Here is an 18,871-nt window from a genome sequence, read left to right as displayed (position 1 = left end):
AAGTTGCAGTTACTACAACGGAAAGGATTTTCACAGATGCGGTGCTGGGCATTGATCCTCCTCCTTGGTGCTTACGGTTTACCCCCAGAACTCCCATTAGTGTTAATAGGAAGCACTTGTTTAAATCCCTGTGTACCAAGATAAACCCACACAGTTTCGTGATGCCTTATAGGTACCTGCCTTGTTTTTTGTTGTTGGTGGCAAGAGTTTTGGTCCTCAGGTTAACTGATATTTTTTTTTAATGATTATTATTAAGATAAAATTTGAGTCCTCTTGGGATGTGGGGTGATTTACTAAATCTGATCTGTGATTAGTAAGTCTGAATTATGATAAACTCAAAACATAACTTTGTGAGCTATGGAAGCTTGTGTGAATGGGAATTTTTTTCCTTTATAGCATGATGAAGCAAGATTTTCTTCTTCCATTTATTTCTTCTACAACTTTTCAACCACAAAATAAATGATTTTATAAATTCTTGTGTTATTGTAAGAATACTTAGTGATAATTATTCTTTTCTATATAAGCGTTCTCACACTTATTCTCTTGCCTCTGTCTTTTGTCAGTTAGTTTGTTCACATTTTTCAAGCATACAGAAGTTAATAGGTACTGTCTTAAAGCTTGGACTCTGCAAATCACTGGTGTCAAGTATTAGATAATCACTCATCTCTATGAGTTGTGGGCTTTATTACTTTCATTTATTTATGCATATTCTAATGGAAGGATTCCTGGATGGAGAGCAGTGAATCTGAGTTTTAGGTTGGGCTTTGCCACTTACCATCTTCATAGCTTTTGGCTAGTCGGTCTATCCTCGTTAGGCCTCTGTTCTCCTGGGAGATGAAACTATGAATCTGGGTACTCTGGGGTGTTCATTCTAGCTGTAACCTGTTTGAGGACCTACTTTGCTAGGTATTGAAGGATGTAGAGGAGGATAAGGCAGTGGGTTTTATTTCTGACTCCAAGCAGAATATTCTGGGGAACTTTTAAAAAAATGTAGATATCTGGGCTCCGGATCAGACCTAATGAATTCATAATCTGTAAGTGTAGGGCTTGTGAATCTATATATATTTTTGAAGTTTTACAGGTTATCCTGATGTAGGATTGAGAACCTTTTTTTTAAGTGGGCAGGCACCAGAAATGAACCTGGGTCACTGGCATGGCAGGCAAGAACTCTGCCTGCTGAGCCATTGTGGCTCACCCAAGGATTGAGAACGTTTTTAGAAGGCATTATTTTTATTCTGCTCTTTTTATCTATGAGTCTCTGTGTGTGTATGTGTGTGTGTGTAGTCTAGCTAGGGAAATAAGATACGTAAGTAACAACCTGAGGTACTATGTGGTTAAATCTAAAATGAGTGAGAGAAATGATGAGCACTCCAGGAGTTCAAAGAAAGGAAGGGCTGGCAGGGTGGGATGTTAAGTTTGGGAAGGTTTCCGTTAATCAGCGGTATTTATCTGGACTCTGATGGTTGGGTGAGATTTAGTGTTTTTTTTTTTTCATGGATAGACTCTGGGAATCAAACCCCTGTCTCTGGCATGGCAGATAAGAATTCTGCCACTGAGGCACCATTGTACCACCTGATTGGGTGAGATTTACATAGGCAAAGAGAAGGTAAAGGAATATCTAGGTATAAGAAAGGACATGAATAAAAATTTGGGGAGGGGGACAATTCTGATGACAGTTTTAGTGTTTATTTCCTTTTTTTTTTCTAACTCTTGCAACTGCTATAGATTTTCTGGATATTTTGAGGGAGTGAACCATGAAGGTATTTGGAGGAGAGTATTCCAGTCTGAGAGTAAAAGCAAGTACAAGAGCCCTGAGAAGGGAACTTGCTTGGAGTGTTTGAGGTAGAGAAAGGAGGCCTGTGTACATGGAGCAGAGTGAGTGATGGGGAGAGGCAAGGAGATGAGGTGTGAGAATAGCAGGGCCCACACCATTTAGAGCCGTGGAGACTATTGTGAAGATCTTCAGCCTTTTCTTTGAGTATGAGGTGAAACTTCTGGAGGCGTTTGAGCAGAGGAGTAACAGGATCTGTCTCAGATTTTAAAAAGATCACTTTGCTGAGAGAGCAGCCTGTAGCAGGGCAGGGCTAAAAGCAGGTAATCTCCTGGCATTAGTTAGCAGCTAATGTAGTAATCTAGATGAAAGATGATGGTGACTTGGATGACAGTGGTGTTGGTGAAATTGAAAGAAGTGATTGAAGTCGAGATATTTTGAAGGTAGAGTTTTAACACATGGTATGCTACTGTATTGGATGTGGGGTGTGGGGCAAAAGTCAGTGATGACTTCAAGTTTTTTTTGACTGATGGGATAGAATTGCTACTTACTGAGATGAGGATGATTATGAGGAGGAGGTTGGAAGATAGGTTATCAGAAGTTTAGTTTTGAGATACCTCTTTGACAACCTTGTGGCAGTGTTGAATGGGCAGTTCAGTTTATGAGTTTGAAGTTCAGGGGGAAAGGTCTGGGCTGGAGATAAATATTTGAGATTCATACTGCTGTAACATGGCTATAAAAAGCCATGAGACTGGGTGAGGTTACATAGGGAGAAGAATTCTGAGAACTGTGCCTGTGAGGTCTTAGAAATTGAGGAGAAACCAACAAAAAAATTTGAAAAGAGTGGCAAAAGAGATTAGAAGGCAAATCTAGAGAATGGTGTCTTGGGAGTGAAGGGAAGAAAGGGTTTACAAAAAGGGAAGGGTCATTTGGGGAAAATAATGCTGCTCAAACGTGGAAATGGAAATGAAGACTGAGACTTCACTATTAGATATAGCAACACAGAGGGCATCGGTGATCTTGATGAGAATGGATGGAGCAAAAGCCCTAAAGGGCGGAAGACTGGGAGGAGAGGAGCTAGGGACAGTGAATATGGTTAACTCGGGGAGATCTTCTATAAACAGGAGCATAGACATGGGACAGTTACTAGAGGAAAACATGGAGTCATGAAAGAAAATGAAATAATCCAGTAATGAGGGAAAAATTGATGCTTCATGAAGCAGTGGGGAGAAGTGCTGGAGAGATGTCTTTTAGAGAAAAAGAGGGATGGGGCAAAAGGAGGTAATTTTGATGCTGGGCCTTGTAGAACTAAATCTGAGATAAATAGGATTTTGCTTTTTCTCCTAACCCCTTATCTGCATTTAAATTTATTTCAAACTTATTATGCTTTCTGTTTTAAGTTAGGAAGGGCAAATAAAAAGCAGTAAAGTTTACTGTATTTACAACAGTGTGTTAGGCTGCAGTCAGCTTGACTTAGTTGGAGAAAAGAAGAGTTTGAATCTTCTGGGTAAGGTGACATTTTAAAGTGTCTTTGAATGACAATTATCAGTGCTGTTCTTGTCCTTTATCAAAATTTATGATTGAGTACAAGCTATAAACTTAATCATTTGAAATTTGTGGTAGGGTGAATTAAATTTTAGTCTAGTTTAAAACATAGTCTAATGTTGAAATTTTTCTCTGCAAAACTTGTTTATTGTTTACTATGTATTCTTTATATGCAAAAGTTTTAGATACTTTACTTAAATGGCTATTAGTCACCTCTGATTTCTTTACAGTATTTTAACTTTTTCAACTATATCTGAAATTGAATGATTCATTTCTTTATAGTTCTCATTTAAAGCAGTTACCTGTGAAGTTCCTGAGAGGTGTATAATCTCCAATTTGCAAAAATTTGCCTGAGGATATGTTAGCAAGATAATATCTTTAAAAGCAAAAATAATTTCACTTGCTCTAACTCATGTGTTTTGAATGTATTTTTCAAGAATAAATCTGTATTGTCAAAATTCAAGCAAATATGGTTAATTAACATTTTGAACTATCTTAACTACAATTCTGAGTTGTATGTGAGAAACAAATGAAATGGGCTTTCAGTGAGTTTAACATGAGAAAATAAGGGTTGCATTCAGATTCAAAGCCTTTCCGTGAATGGTTAGTGTCAAAACGTAGAGATTTATTTAAAAATCTTACGTTTTGCTTCTCAGTCACTCTCTTATGGTGGTGTTTTTGTTTGTTTTGTTTTTATTAACAGAAGTTCTTTTTTAAAAAAATAGAAGTTCTTAATTTTAATTTAGTCCAATTTATCAGTCTTTTCCTTTTCATTATATTTTAAAGCAGTAATATTTTACTTCTTATTCAACAATTTGGGTAAAAACAGTTTTAGAAAGTTGTTCATTTAACAGATAATATTGTGGGAGATCAAGGCATAAGAGATTATCCCCTGCCCGAGAGAGAGCTAACAAAAGGCCTTATAAAGAAGATAAGTCTGAAACAGTTTAAATGTCCACTCAGTCAATTCATTCATTTTATAAACATTTATCGAGCATTTACTGTGTTCCTGGCACTGTTCTGTGTCTCTTTTGGGTGGTACAGAGTCCTGTAGGTCTCTGTAATCTTAAGAATTCACTTTTTAATAACCATGTTCTACAGATTGTTGTATAATTTTTCTTTTGGTTGGGAGTTTAATCTTGGTGATTGTTATTTTATGGGCCTGAGAACTTACAGTAGTTATATCATAGTTTAGTTTTTGTAATCTTTGCTTTGTTGCTTTTGTCTTAAAAAGGACTGCTGCTGAAGAAAAGGCAAGATAGATCAGCAAATTGAATTTCCTTTGGAAATTAATGTTAACTGCATGAACTAGGTCCTTTTAAATTATTATATTGTATGTTAGGTATAACTGCCCATGATTAACAAAGATTTATAATGTGTGACATGAACAGTTCTTGAAACATCTCCTGGGGAAATGGAATGGTACTTGAGTAACATCAGTCAATAAATATGCTATGTTTAAGGCAAAAGGAAGTTTGTGCTCTCAGATTTACAGAGCATGGCACATGGGATTTAAATGATTTAATGCTAAAATATTAGGGGTAAAGTTTTCATTTGTTTTTCCTAATTTTTATTAACTTTATCAGAAAAGAATTTTGAATGCAGATTTAAAAAAATAAACAGGATAGCCTGATTTGATTTTTCTGACTTTGAAGTCAACTTGGTTCAGTTTAGTTTATCTTCATAATACTTAAAAAAAATAATTGATAAAAGCATCGCTGAGCCTTGGATCAGGCATCCCAAAACTTTGGTTTTCTTTCTGTCTCTATCACTGATTTAGATATGTGGCATAGGGGAAATTACTTTTGTGGATTTGGTTTACTGTGAAAACATGGTAGGTCTTTAACAGTGTGAGTGAAAAGTTTAAAATTCTGTTCTTGTGTTATAAAATGCTGTGAATTTTTTAAGCTTATATAAAGCAAATCCATTTTAAGATTAATTGAAAAAATTTAAGTGTACCAAACTAAGGGTTGATGATGGTAGCATAATTTAGGTGAATTTCATTTCTGGTTTCTTAGGAAAGGGAAACCATTAATAACTTTATCTTTCCTTGTCTTGAAAAACTTGTGGAAGAGTAGAGATTGAATGGCCCTTGAGTTCTTTCTCTTGATGTAAAAACTGCTTTTCTTTTGGGTTTTAAACTTTGATGATTTTTATGTTTTGATTTTTCTTCATAAAATTAGATAGAAATCTTCAGCTTCTGATGATGATGTAAATCTGTGTTTGTAGTCTAATTCCCTTTTCCCCTTCTTCTCTCATAGGGGGCTAAAGAGCTGAAGGAGAGCCAGTTTCCCCAAAATTGGTAAGTATTTTTACCAGGTAGGCAAAGTGTGTCTGACGCAAGCTGAAATAAGAATTCAAATGTTCAGAATGATGTTTTACAAAAAAGCTCTCTCCCAAAAATGAGGCTTTGCTGGTTTCACTGAGTGAAAGTAAAATTTTTGTCTAATTTCACATAGGCATATCACAAATGCATTTGGTTTCTAATAATACTGCTAAGCTTGCATGTTCCTGCATTTGATAACCTGTTAAAACGTTAAAGTTTCTTTGCCAAAAATGTCCTTAATGCAGTGGTTAGGACTGAGAATTGAAAAGTCAGGAAATTCAAAAGTTAAGGTTCCTGTTGTGTTTTGTATTACTTAATACACTGTTGAATTTTATGGTCTTAGTATTATGTGCAGAATGGCTACGTTAATGTAACTGTGGAAACCTTGACTTTGAAATTTGGGCTTCTTAAGCATTAATATTCTTAAACTTAATGTTGGACTAGCTTCACATCTGCTATTACATTTTTAGTGTGTGTTGTTTTGTATTATGTTCAAAGTGGAAAAATTAAAAAAGAGAGAGAAAATAACAATGTGTGGGGCATTTAAGCAAACATTTTTTTCTTAATACCTAATATCTGCTTTAATAGTTTTTAACGGCTTATAAATTGTCACACAATATTTCTTTGTCTGATTCAAGATCACAGATTGCACAGGACAGTCTTGTGACCAAGCAGCAAACAAATATTACCCTTTTTTTGAGAGTGTGTATTAGTAGAAAAAATTAAACTCAGTAAGACAGTTGGAGTAGGGTAGTCCCTAACGTAAGAGTACTGTTTTTTTTTTTTTTAAATCCTCTCTCTCAAATGGTAATTAACTTGGTGGTTGGAGAAGATATTTGCTTAAGGCTTCTTTTTTGAGAACTTATGGTACTTGAGGTGCCTCTCTTACTTTTTAGAAATTGAGCTTTGAATACGAAAGAGAAGCATTTGAACTGGTTTAACCTTGCAATTTACCACTTTGTTTTCCTACTTGCCTTTCTGTCATGGAACCTTTTAAAATAAATAACCAAGACCCTACCAGCTTTTACTTTGAGATGCAATCAAATCATAGAATCTTAGGGTTAGAAGTGACCTTGAATATCTTTTCTTCCAGCTTTTAAACCTACTTGGCAATTTCTTCTCCCATATCCCTAACAGATTGTTATTTAAGTACACATTGAATACTTAAAAAAAAATGTACTTCACTGATTTCTGTTACATATTATCAGAAACTTTAGTTTCACAAAATCTGAGTAAATATTATTGGAGTGGGTGGGGGGAAAGGGTTCTGTGGTCAAATAATTTGGAAATGCTGGGTTAAACAAAGTTAAACAGGTTTTTTTACTGCAGGACTTCTCAGAACCTTTAATATGCTAATGTGCATTGTGAATCTCCAAGAGGGGGATATGATATGCAGCATTCTTGAATACTTCTAATGACAGGGAGCCCACTACCTCATAAGGTAACCCATTCCTTTTTTGTACAGCTTTAATCCTTAGTTCTTCCTTATAATGATCTGAAGTCTACGTCCCATAACTTCCACTTCTTTCTATTAAGTAATTTATTGATTATGCTGACACCACCACAGCCTCTTATGTTATCCTGTATGTGATACATCTTTATAAGACTTTGGCCAGGCTTGTCGGGATGTCTTTTATCATTAAATAGCATTCTGGTATACGTGGCAACCAATTCTAAAATCTTGGCCTCATTGTCACTTTGCTCTAATACACTACTCCCTAGCCGCCTCCTTTCTGAATTTCTGTAAATTTCTAAACTTATTTCATTGTCCCTGTTGTTGGGCGTGGATGGAGTAATTTTAGTGGACGTGCTTGATTTTGGTAAAGAAAGGCAGGAAGTGGAATACTGTATATGTGTAGCCGAGGCCTGGGCCCCAGGAAGCTAAGGTAGAAACTGTATGTTGGAATAAGCACTCACAGTACAGAGAGGTGCAGGATACTGCAGCAGACCTGAGAAGGAAGGCTGCTATGGCTTGATCCAGAACATCGCAGAAACCCTTGTGCTGCAGTGTATGACCCATAGAGGTATTCTGTGATGTTTGTTTGTTCTTTAAATGAGTAACTCCCCCCCTCCCCCAGATAAAATAGAGGAAAAAGATAAATATTATTCTCAAAAACATTCAGTCATTCAGATATAAAAAATCTAGTTATATTTATATATGTGCATGTTTATGTATTAATTTAGTAGTTAGGAAACATTAGCCTAACTAGCTAAGGTGACTTTTGTCAACAGCTGCAATAGCAGAGTTTGAGCACAATAATCTTGTCAGATTCAGCTTCAAAGGGGGTCATAAAAACAGGGGCTGCCAAGCCCTTTGTGTGATAGCATTTTCTGTTCACTTGCGGACTTTCACCAAAGAAATACCACCATGAGAATAAATCAAGATTTGTTGAAGATTTGCTAAATGATAAAAAAAAACATTACATTGAGTTTTTTTATGTTGTCACATATTGATTTATTTTAGTAAATGTTGAAGTTTTCATTACTTTTAAAAGATATTTTATTATTTTTAGCTTCCCTGGTAATTTTTAGTACTATCAGTTAAGTTAAAAGTTAAAGATATTATTTTGAATTATCTCCTAGCATGTTAAATACATGCTGGGAAATATATATTTTGCACAGACAATATCAGGTATCTGACCAGTCAGAATATTTACATCTGCCAAGGCGTTCTTATTTTTAGTAGACCCATATTTTTAAGAACTAATTAAACCTACTGTAAACATTGTGTCTGAGAAAATAGATCAAAAGAGGTAGAAGAGTCTTCCATCAAATAATATATGTTATAGAGAACATGGCGCTCTCCAGTTTTTAGGGAGTTCATTCTAAGGAGCACAAGGGTTTCATGGACTTACTACGAGTTAAAGTAACTGTTGGTTACTTTATATATGTGCATGTTTGTGTATTTAATAGTTAGTTAAATTAATTGGTTGATGAGTAAATCTTTGATTGGAAGAAAGATTATGCCCTTGCAGGAGCAGAGGACAGTGTTTCTTGGCAGTGAACTCAGAATTACATAGAGCTTTACCACAAGTTACCAGAACTGTAGTAGAAGACATAGAGGTCACGTAACTCCAGGCAGAACCGCAGGAAGAAGCCCCTGCTTTAGGGATTGGAAAAGAGGAGAGTCTGTGGTCTTCTCAGCAGTGTACCATGCTGAGCAGTTTTATTAAAATGTTTTTAAGTGTGTGTGTGTTTGTATATATAAAATAGTTAAGAATAGCATAGTACTTTACTGTTTACAAAGGGCTTTCCGTATGACTTTCCCATATTTAAATCTCATAACAATCTTATGAAGTAGATGAGATTGTTCCCATTTTCCTCTAAACAAACAAATAAACAACCATGAGGCCAAGAGTGGTCAGACAATAAGTAAGTGGATTCAGGTTTGTTCTGTCTTTTTTTTGACAGTGAATGTTCTTTCCAGATTTTAAAGCTGTTTTTTTTTTTCGTGAGATTTGATTGTTTTGTTTGCCTGGTTGGCTTATGGGGTTTTTGTTTGTTTATGTCTTTGTTTTTTGTTTTTCGTTGTTCGAAGGTAAGAGGCCATTAGATATCCCAGTGCTTTAACATATATAGCTTTGAAGATTCCAGACATTGGTTTTTTATAGTAGGTAATTGCCCTACCTGATGAAATTATATAGAACTGTTGGATAGCGTAAGGCACTAAATCTGAATGAAATGTGTCTATTACTATTTTGTGAGCTTGATTATATTCACCTTTAGCAACTAACTTGTAACTTTTTAATTTATTAGAATTGGTCCGAATATGATAAATCATGTTTTCAAATTCAGCAAACAATGCATTCTCCATAATGCTAAATATACTGCCCCCAAACCAGTCTTCAGATGATGGCTACATTAGTTGTCTAAGCCCCCAAAATATGTTTTAAAAGGATGCAACATGTGCTCGTCTTGTTTTCATAAGCTCTAAATATATCTATAAATTTGTTCCTTTAGGCAGATACCAGTCCCTTAAAATTGCTATCCGGAAAGAGACCTTTTTTTTTGAAAAAGGATTTTAAATGTATCTTCTAAACCTTCATAAGTTTTTCTGTAACTATTCACTATCTTTCTTAACCCTTTAGTTTTATTTTGAAATAAAATGAATAATTAGCATTTAGAGTCCTTGTGAAACAAAACTTCATTCTCTTGTGTGTCTCTAATAAGCAGACAGTAGTCTGATGGAGGAAGTGAAAGTTGTCAGCTCTTTATTAACTGAGTTGCAGACTTACTGTGAACATTTGGAGCCTCTAGGTTAAACTCTGATTTTGCTTTTTCTGTTCCTGACCACTTTGATCACTATAGAATTTTCTGTTACTCATTTATCAATCCTCAGTTATTTTTCCTTATTTAAAAATAAGTGCATGTTGTCTATAGAAAATTTTGAAAATATTGATACATACCCCAAAAGAATAAAATAAATATCACTTAGTGCTACCACCCAGAGATAATCATTATTAAAGTGTCATCTTACTCAAGCTCAAGACAGTACAGATTATTTTACAAAGGTTTGACAGTTTGAGAGATAGAACTTATCATCTTAAAATTTACATTTCTGTGATACTAGTCAGGATAAATATTTTTCTTGTTTGATGGTCATTTCTATTTCTTCTGTGAATTGCCTTTACATAGTTTTTTAAAATTTGGGAGAGATCTACCTGCATAACTATATTAACCCTTTGTCATGAATGTTGTATCTCTGTTTTTAACCTACTGTGTATTTCTAAAGTTTATGTGAGTTGAGTTGAGCTGGGGTGTTTTAAGTTACTACTAGTAAAAGCCTTCAATTTCAAAGTGATTTCTATTTTGACAAAAATTATAAAATATAATGTTTGGACACATTTTCTGTTAGAACCTTGCAACTAATTTTAGAAAAATTTAATTCAAGTACTGTTCTCAAGAAGAGCTCTAATATATGTCAAGATTTTGAATAGGGAAATTATTTTAGTATTTAAAATTAAAGTGATTGTATGGTTTTAAACTTTGCTGTTGTATATAGAATAAGCCGACATAGCAATAACAAAAATCTTGGTCTAAGTCAGTAGCTTAATGATACTGATATTTATTATAATAGTTCCAAAGATTTTTTTAAAAATATGTTTTTATTGATAAAACTTAATATACAAACATACAAACATTTCATGCATGGTGTACAGTCTGTGGCTCACAGTATCATCATATGATTGTGTATTCATCACCAAGATCATATTTTTGAAGATTTGCATCACTCCAGAAAAATAAATGAAAAAGAAAGAATGCATACGTACCATATCCTTTACCCCTTCCTCTCATTGAACACTAGTATTTTCCATCTACCCAATTTATTTTAACCCTTGTCCCCCCCATTATTTATTTTTTATTCATATTTTTTACTCATCTGTCCATACCCTAGATAAAAGGAACATCAGACACAAGGTTTTTACAGGCACAAGTCACATTGTAAAAGCTATGTCATTGTACAACCATCTTCAAGAAACAAGGCTACTGGAACACAGCTCAGCAGTTTCAGGTACTTCTCTCTGGTCACTCCAATACACCATAAACTAAAAGGGATATGCGTATAATGCGTAGGAATAACCTGCAGGTTAGCCTCTCTGTTTGAAATCTCTTAGCCACTGACACTTTTATTTTTTTCTCATTTTTCTCTTCTGCTTTTGGTCAAGAAGGTTTTCTCAATCTCTTGATGCCGGGTTCCGGCTCATCCTAGGATTTCTGTCCCATGTTTCCAGGGAGAGTCACAACCCTGGGAGTCATGTCCCACATAGTGGGGAGGGCCGTAAGTTCACTTGCCATGTTGGTTTAGAGAGAGAGGCCACATCTGAGCAACAAAAGAGGTTCTGTGAGGGGTGGCTCTTAGGCCTAATTTTAAGTAGGCTTAGCCTGTCCTTTGCAGGAATATGTTTCATAGGGGCGAACCCCAAGATAGAGGGCTCAGCCTGTTGATTTAGTTGTCCCCACTGCTTGCGAGAATATCAGAAATTCTCCAAATGGGAAAGTTAAATATTTCCTCCTTTCTGTGTATTTCCCCAAGGGGACTTTGCAAATACTTTTTTATTCACTGTCCAAATCACTCTGGAATTTATTGGGGCATCGCATTAGCCTGGACAAACCAACAAAATCTCACTCTTTATTCAAGCTTCCATGTACTTACAGTGTTCAACTAAACTGACCATACAAGTTAAATTTTGAAATGCACTACCCAAAATATAAATTTTGCACCAGATAATCATTTCTTCCTTTAATCTCACTCAGAAGTTGAAGTTTTAAAATATGAACAATATCATCCTTTACTCAGTCTTCTGATTTCCCTTAGTCCTATCCAAGTTGGCTTCATTCATATCTCACCCTGATGTCTGATCAGTTCTTAAACAGTTCCTGCGTGGGGTACTGCTGACTTTCATAGCTTCAGAGCTCTAACCCTGAGTCTCAGGTGTCACATAAATACCTGAGTTCCAAAGATTTTTAAGATAATAAGCAGTTTAAAAATCTAGGCTTGTTTCTTGATACCTATCCTTTTCCGAGAAGGATTCTACTTTCTTCATAAAAACTTGTCTCCTTTTCCAAATTATCTCCCTTTTAAATATATTGTCATTATGAAAATTTTTGATTGGCAATATCATACAGTCATCGTTTCCTAACTTCCCCAAATGTAAATATGAAGGAAGGTTACACTTTGGGAATTTATTGTTTTTCAGGTTGGAGTAGTTTGAGATTACATAAAAGCTCTTGGGGAGAGATAGCCACTGATGTTTTAAACCTAGCAAGAGTAAGCAAATATAATTAAATCTATATTCATAAGAATACATTCTGTAGTTAATTATTCCATCATAACTCTGTTAAATCAGTTTCCAAAGAACTTTTAGTGAAAACAGGTTAAATGGGCAGGCCACAGTGGCTCCCAGGCAGAGTTCTCGCCTGCCCTGCCAGAGACCCGGGTTCGATTTCCAGTGCCTGCCCATGAAAAAAAAAAAAGTTGAAAAACAAAACAGAACAGGTTAAATATGGGCTTTATCCATAGGTCAGTAATTTTTAGAAAATGTAGAGATCATGAAATATACTAATTTGATTTAAGGTGTTCTTTTCTTAAATTTGTAAGAATGCTAAGAAACTGCTCTAACTATAAGTTTTTAGATATAAAGAAGAGAAGAGACTAAATCCATTCATGCAAAAACAGACTTGTTTGGGGAGAATACCTATAATCATGTCTAAGGCCATATTTCAAGAAAAAGCAAAAAAGGGGAGAAATATTTCTGAGTTAATTTAGATTGTGGTAGTGAGGGGAGGAGGGAAGGAAGGTCAGGCTGGGTGTTGCATGAGGAGAGGACATCGTGTTTAGACTTTTGACATTATCTCCAGATGCAGTTATAGGCACAAAGAGATGTGCTGGCAAGCTTGAAAGATGTGGTGCATTGTGATGTTTGAAATGTGTGCTCTATTATGAAACCACCTCACCTGTGTGCCGAGTAGTTAAATTTTATAATATCTCTGTCATAACTTAGTGGATAGCACAGTTACATTATATCTTATTTGTCTGTGTTGTGTTAATTTGTTCAATATAAAATTATACCAGAGTTTACTCATTTTCTGTTTCTTCATTTTTTAAATAGCTCTGTCCAAATCAATGTGTCCTGACCTCTTGTTTTCTTTTTTACCTTTTAAAAATGGATTTAATTTTTTTCACTTTTTTTGGTTTTATTGTGAAAAATAACATATATACAAAAAGCAATAAATTTCAAAGCACACTGCAACAATTAGTTATAGAACAGATTTGAGAGTTTTGTGTGGGTTACAGTTCCACAATTTTAGGTTTTTCCTTCTACCTGCTCCAAGACATTGGAGACTAAAAAAAATATCAATATATTGGTTCACCAGTCTTACTCATTTGTTAAATCCAATCTTCTTTGTTATAGCTTTTCGTTCTCTTTTGATCTTTCTCCCAGTCTTTAGAGTATTTAGGCTATGCCCATCCTAACTTTTTCATATTGGAAAGGGCTGTCGATAATATGGGTTAGAGTGATGAAACTAATTGATTTCTGGAGAGATTGGACCCTCTGAGTTTTTTGACTTACCTGTCCCAGAGACCTATCTGGAGGTTGTAGGTTTCTGGAAAGTTACCGTAAGTGCATAAAAACTTTGTAGAACCTTATATACAGGCCTGGGTGTTCTTTCAGGTTGGCAGGAATACTCTTGGTTGAAGTTTGGCAGACCATTCTAAATAGCAATATCTAATGGAAGTTTGAGTAAAAGTATTTTTTGAAGTCTCTCAGCCACTGATACCTTATTTTGTATAATTCTTTTCCCCTTTTTGGGTGTCCTGGCCTTTTTAACCTCTGAGAAATCTTGAACTCTCTCATTCTGTCTGTGTGATGTTTAAAAATGTGTGGCCATGATGTTCTGGTTCTCTTTCTAAGGACAGTGTGCCCGGGGTGGCTGCGGTCCTCCCTGCTGGTCTCTGAACTCATCTAGGGCAGAGGTGGTCTCAGCTCTGTATTCTCAGTATGTAGCATGGGGCTGAGCATGTAGTGTGGGCACTTAGATATTTTCACAATCAGGTTAAATTTGCTTTTTTTTCTTCCAATTCTCAATTATTTGAATTGCTCTATAGAGGAATGCTCGAGGAATTAAACTAAAAAATTTTGGTACTAAATTATTTTGGAAAAAAATCTGTTTGGGAAAGTTCTTGCCCTGTGTTGGAGAGCCAACTATTTTAAATTAATATTTGTTTTCTTTTACATGAATATTTTCTTTATGCATAACATAATGCTCCAAAACGTTTTATGATCTCTACAGCTGCAGTGAGAAGAAGAGTTTGTTATTTTAAACAGAGGCTGAAGAAACTGTAGAATTAGCAGACAGAAAGTGGAGAAGGTAGAGGATGGAGTTGCAGACTCTACAGGAGGCTCTTAAAGTGGAAATTCAGGTTCACCAGGTATGTAGCATCATTGGCTTCTCCCACATTGTATTGTTAAATAATGGCTAAGATTAGTAAACAGGCCCATTTCTGATTTTTAGTTCAGTTTTTGATCATCTTTTAGACAATTTTCCAAGAGTCATATCATTTGCCTTTTATCAATACTCAACAAATTTATCACTACTGTATATTTAATTATTATTTTTAAGAGCTTTAATAAACTGACTCTTCCTTTCCAGAGAAAAGAACTGAAAATGTTTTTTTCATATCAAAGTTGTTTCTTAAAAAATTGTTTTTCTCATAGTTTTTGGTTCATCTGAGGGACTTAGTTTATGTGAACTAAGTTGCAAGTTTTAGATAAGACATGTTTAACTTGAATGCCGTGCATACTGAAATTTTTACTCATCTTATGACTCTGATTTATGCCTGATTCTTATCCTTAGTAAAGAAAATGTGATTGTTTAAATTTCACAGTTCTTACATTTAACCTCCAGTACCCATGCTGAACAAACCTTTAAAAAATGGGCAGGCCATGGTGGCTCAGCAGACAGAGTTCTTGCTTGCCATGCCGGAGACCCGGGTTTGATTCCCAGTGCCTGTCTGTGTAAAATAAATAAATACATACATACATACATACATACATACATACATACATACATACATACATACATACATACATACATACATACATACATACATAAATAAATTTCCTGATTAAAAATATATAACTATGTATGTGAAACTATAATCATGAAAAAAATTATCCTTAAATAACAATAATTAACATTTATTATGTAAACAGACTATCACTGTTTTACATGTTTTGTAGTTATTAGTTGGGATGTAGTTTTAAGCTAATCACACACAGAGACACATAGATACACATACATGCATATATATTTTTAAAAATTTGTGATACTCATAAGTAGTAAATGTTGATGAATTGACTACTTTTGAATGTGTAACAGTTGAATGTGGGGGTGGAGAAGAGAAGACAGAAACTATCTTTTAGGTATAGGTATTTTCTTGTTAGTTTTAGGTATTGTCCTAATAGAAGATTAATTTCTGAAATTGTTGGGAGAATATTTCAAGCTTTTTGATATCTAGAGCAAGTTGCCCAGAATTAGGGTGGAAAGCTTCAAAGGCACTTACGTTTTTTTTCTTTTTTACATTAAGTCTCTGTAGATATATTCAGAATTATTTCTAAGTATGCCATTGAAGTATTAAACTACCCTAAATTATACTTTTCTAGAGATGCATGGTAAATATTTAGTATACTGTCATAAAGATAAAATAGATTGACAGGTAAAAATTAGCTCCTTAATTTGCTCCTTTTTTTGGTTCTCTGATATAAGAACCTTTGCTTCCTATGCTAAATCCCTGCCGCTGCTTTGGCTCTTAAGTTTAACAAGTTTAGTATATAGTAAGTTTTGCATATTTTATTTTATTAGGCCAGGCTTTTGGTACTAAACGGGAGAGCAAAAATTTGTTTTTTAAAAACGAACTTCTCTTTTTCCCAGGTAAGAATATTTTAACTTAGAGTTATACTGAATACTCAATTTGGCTGAATGACAAGTGATGGAAAGTTAAATTCACTATTTGTTCAAAGTTGAACATCACCATCATAGAATGAATTTATAGGGTAAAATAATCAATCTGAAGTTTGTGTGGCTCAAAGACAACTTAATGGATATTTTATATGATTTTTGGATTTTATCATTCGCAAGAAAGTTTAAGATAGCAAAATCGACATTTAACTTTTAATTCATCTTCATCGAATGTAAGACCCAAATAAGACTTTCTTGAAAGACTCATGGCCTAAATTGAATTAAATTATTAAAAATTAAAGAGTTCTTAAATTTTACTTTCTTTCATATTTTGAGTTCAAGCATAATATTTTTATAACATTTACAATTATGAAAAATTTAGTCTATTCTGTTTTAAAATCCAGTGTAAAATTTAAAATTATATATGTTGACTCAAAAGGGATATATTATTCTTTGTAAAGTTAACCCAGCACACTTTTTTTTAAATTTTATTTTTTAACTGACAAATAAAGAAACAACATACAAACATAGACATTCTTAACATACAAACATTCCATACATGGTGTACAATCAGTGGCTCACAGTATCATCACATAGTAGTATATTCATCACCATGATCATATTTTAGAACATTTGAACTACTCCAGAAAAAGAAATAAAAAGAAAAAAGAAAAAACGCATACATACCATAACCCTTACCTCTCACTCTCATTGACCACTGGTATTTCCATCTACCTAGTATATTTTAACCTTTGTTCCCCCTATTTTCCAGCACACTCTTAATGTTCATATTAATTGTCAGTTTGTTTCCCTGTATATATGTATGTATGTGTATATATATATATATATATATATATTTATGTATATACACACACGTATACAGGGAAAATACATATATTCTTTTTGCGGGGGGAGGTGTGCATAGTCCAAGAATTGAACCTGGGTCTTCTGCATGGAAGGCAAGCATTCTACCACTGAATCACTTGTGCACCCTTCCCTGTATATTTAACTATTTTGTTTTTCAGCATAAAATTACTAGCTTTGATTTCATCCTTAATTATTATACAGCATTTTGTTTGTGAATAATAAACATTTATGGGTCTAATGATTGATAATATTTTAATATAGCCCATAAGATATTTTCAAGTTATATATGAAATACTTTTTTCTATTTTTGAAAAAAAATTTAGATGTTAACAGTAAATCCAAATTTAGACGTTAACAGTAAATCCAAATGGCATGCCTTGTTCATAAAATTAATGTTGTCTGATTGGATTTGATGGTAAGCTATAGGATCATTGATCATGACAACTTCTGGGATGCCAGAAATGACATCAAAGTAGACATTTGACTGTTAGGCTGATGTCAACACTAGATTGTATATTTGGTCAAATACTGGGGTAAAATCTATCCATTGATACATTCCCAATTGCCATTTTTAGGATTGAAATTAAGGATTGCTGGGTAGAAAGGTTATTATGAAACAAACTGGTGGGAGATACATTTTTGTTCTTTATGGACAGGGGAGATGGATAAGAAAGTAGTGTTGTAGACACAGTTATTGTTCAATAAGTGTTTAAATAATAATGGCTTGGGGCGGCATGATGATGGCTCAGTGGCAGAGTTCTCGCCTGCAATGCTGGAGACCAGGGTTTAATTCCTGGTGGCTGCCCATGCTAAAATAATAATAATAATAGTAGTAGTAGTAATAATAATGGCTTGTGATGGATATCTCATCTTTCAGGGGAAATAACCTTTTTTCTTCAGTTATTCTGATGAAGTTTGATGAAAGCCATGTTTAAACTTTCAGAGTATTTACTTCATATGGAATGGAGAATAATATAAAGCAGAGATTGGTAAACTTTTTCTGTTAAGGGCCAGATAGTAAAATATTTTAGGTTTTGTGGTCATATATGGTCTCTACCAGAACTGCTCAGCTACGCTGTTGTTGGGGACAAAGCAGCCATAGACAATATATAAACAATGGGTAGAGCTGTGTTTCAATAAAGTTTATTTATAAAAACAGTTGGCAGGTTGGATTTGTCCCCTGAGCTGCAGTAAGTAGAGATTTAGTGTTGTTGTCAGTTAATTTTTAAATTACAGTCAAGGAAGAAAGCTCTTTTAAATTTTTTTTTTTTTTTACATGGGCAGGCACTGGGAATCGAACCCGGGTCCTCGGGCATGGCAGGCAAGCATTCTTACCTGCTGAGCCACCGTGGCTGCCCTCTTTTAAATTTTTAAAAGGTAATTTAATATGGTATTCAGCTATCTGGTAACCAAGTCAAAAAGGAAAACCAAAGGGTTTTTCTCATTGAAGAGTATGGCTAGTGTTTAAGTTGTTTAATAAAAATGTACTTGTATAAAACTTTGTGTTTCAATTCCATTAAACTCTTGGCATGTGTATTGGTACTATTTTGTAGGTTGAGAGCAGGATATAGAAGAATCACTACTGTCAAATCTGAGGTAGAATTTAGTGACATATCTCATATTCAGAGGTCATGTGGTTGGCAACCTCCACTATCCAGAATGTATCATAGCACCAAGAAATAAAGCTTTTGACCAGCTATTATAAATGTCAGAAGTCATTCAGTGAAGATTATACATTTCATGCAAGGGGATTTCTTAGGCGTGTTACTCAAAATTTATTCATGCATCTTAAAGTTCGTCCAGAGAGCATATCATATAGCAGATCAGAAGCAGCAGATTTGAATTGGGTTTCAGAAGCTGTTAAGAGGAGGCACAATAATAGTAGCAGGATTTGCCAGCAG

The 18,871-nt window shown here is 34.5% G+C and overlaps 1 protein-coding gene across 16 annotated transcripts in view; it reads left to right on the top strand.

Moving 5' to 3' along the window:
• The window catches only part of PHF21A (PHD finger protein 21A), a 289,223-nt gene that overhangs the window by 27,058 nt on the left and 243,294 nt on the right, over window positions 1-18,871 (top strand). For 11 of the 16 annotated variants that reach the window (XM_077114528.1, XM_077114525.1, XM_077114524.1 and 8 more), the window contains 3 exons: window positions 5,578-5,618; window positions 6,972-7,083; window positions 14,436-14,574. In XM_077114528.1, the coding sequence (XP_076970643.1) occupies window positions 14,521-14,574 (54 nt within the window). In that variant the 5' untranslated portion in view covers window positions 5,578-5,618; window positions 6,972-7,083; window positions 14,436-14,520. Of the gene's footprint in view, window positions 1-5,577; window positions 5,619-6,971; window positions 7,084-11,037; window positions 11,155-14,435; window positions 14,575-18,871 lie in introns of all 16 variants that reach the window. The other 5 variants (XM_077114531.1, XM_077114533.1, XM_077114529.1 and 2 more) reach the window with 2 other exon arrangements.

This window comes from Tamandua tetradactyla, chromosome 8 (assembly GCF_023851605.1).
Source record: "Tamandua tetradactyla isolate mTamTet1 chromosome 8, mTamTet1.pri, whole genome shotgun sequence".
NCBI classification, from domain to species: Eukaryota; Metazoa; Chordata; class Mammalia; order Pilosa; family Myrmecophagidae; genus Tamandua; species Tamandua tetradactyla.
The sequence above is the reverse complement of the archived record's forward strand: the minus strand, read 5'-3'. Positions and strand labels throughout refer to the sequence as shown.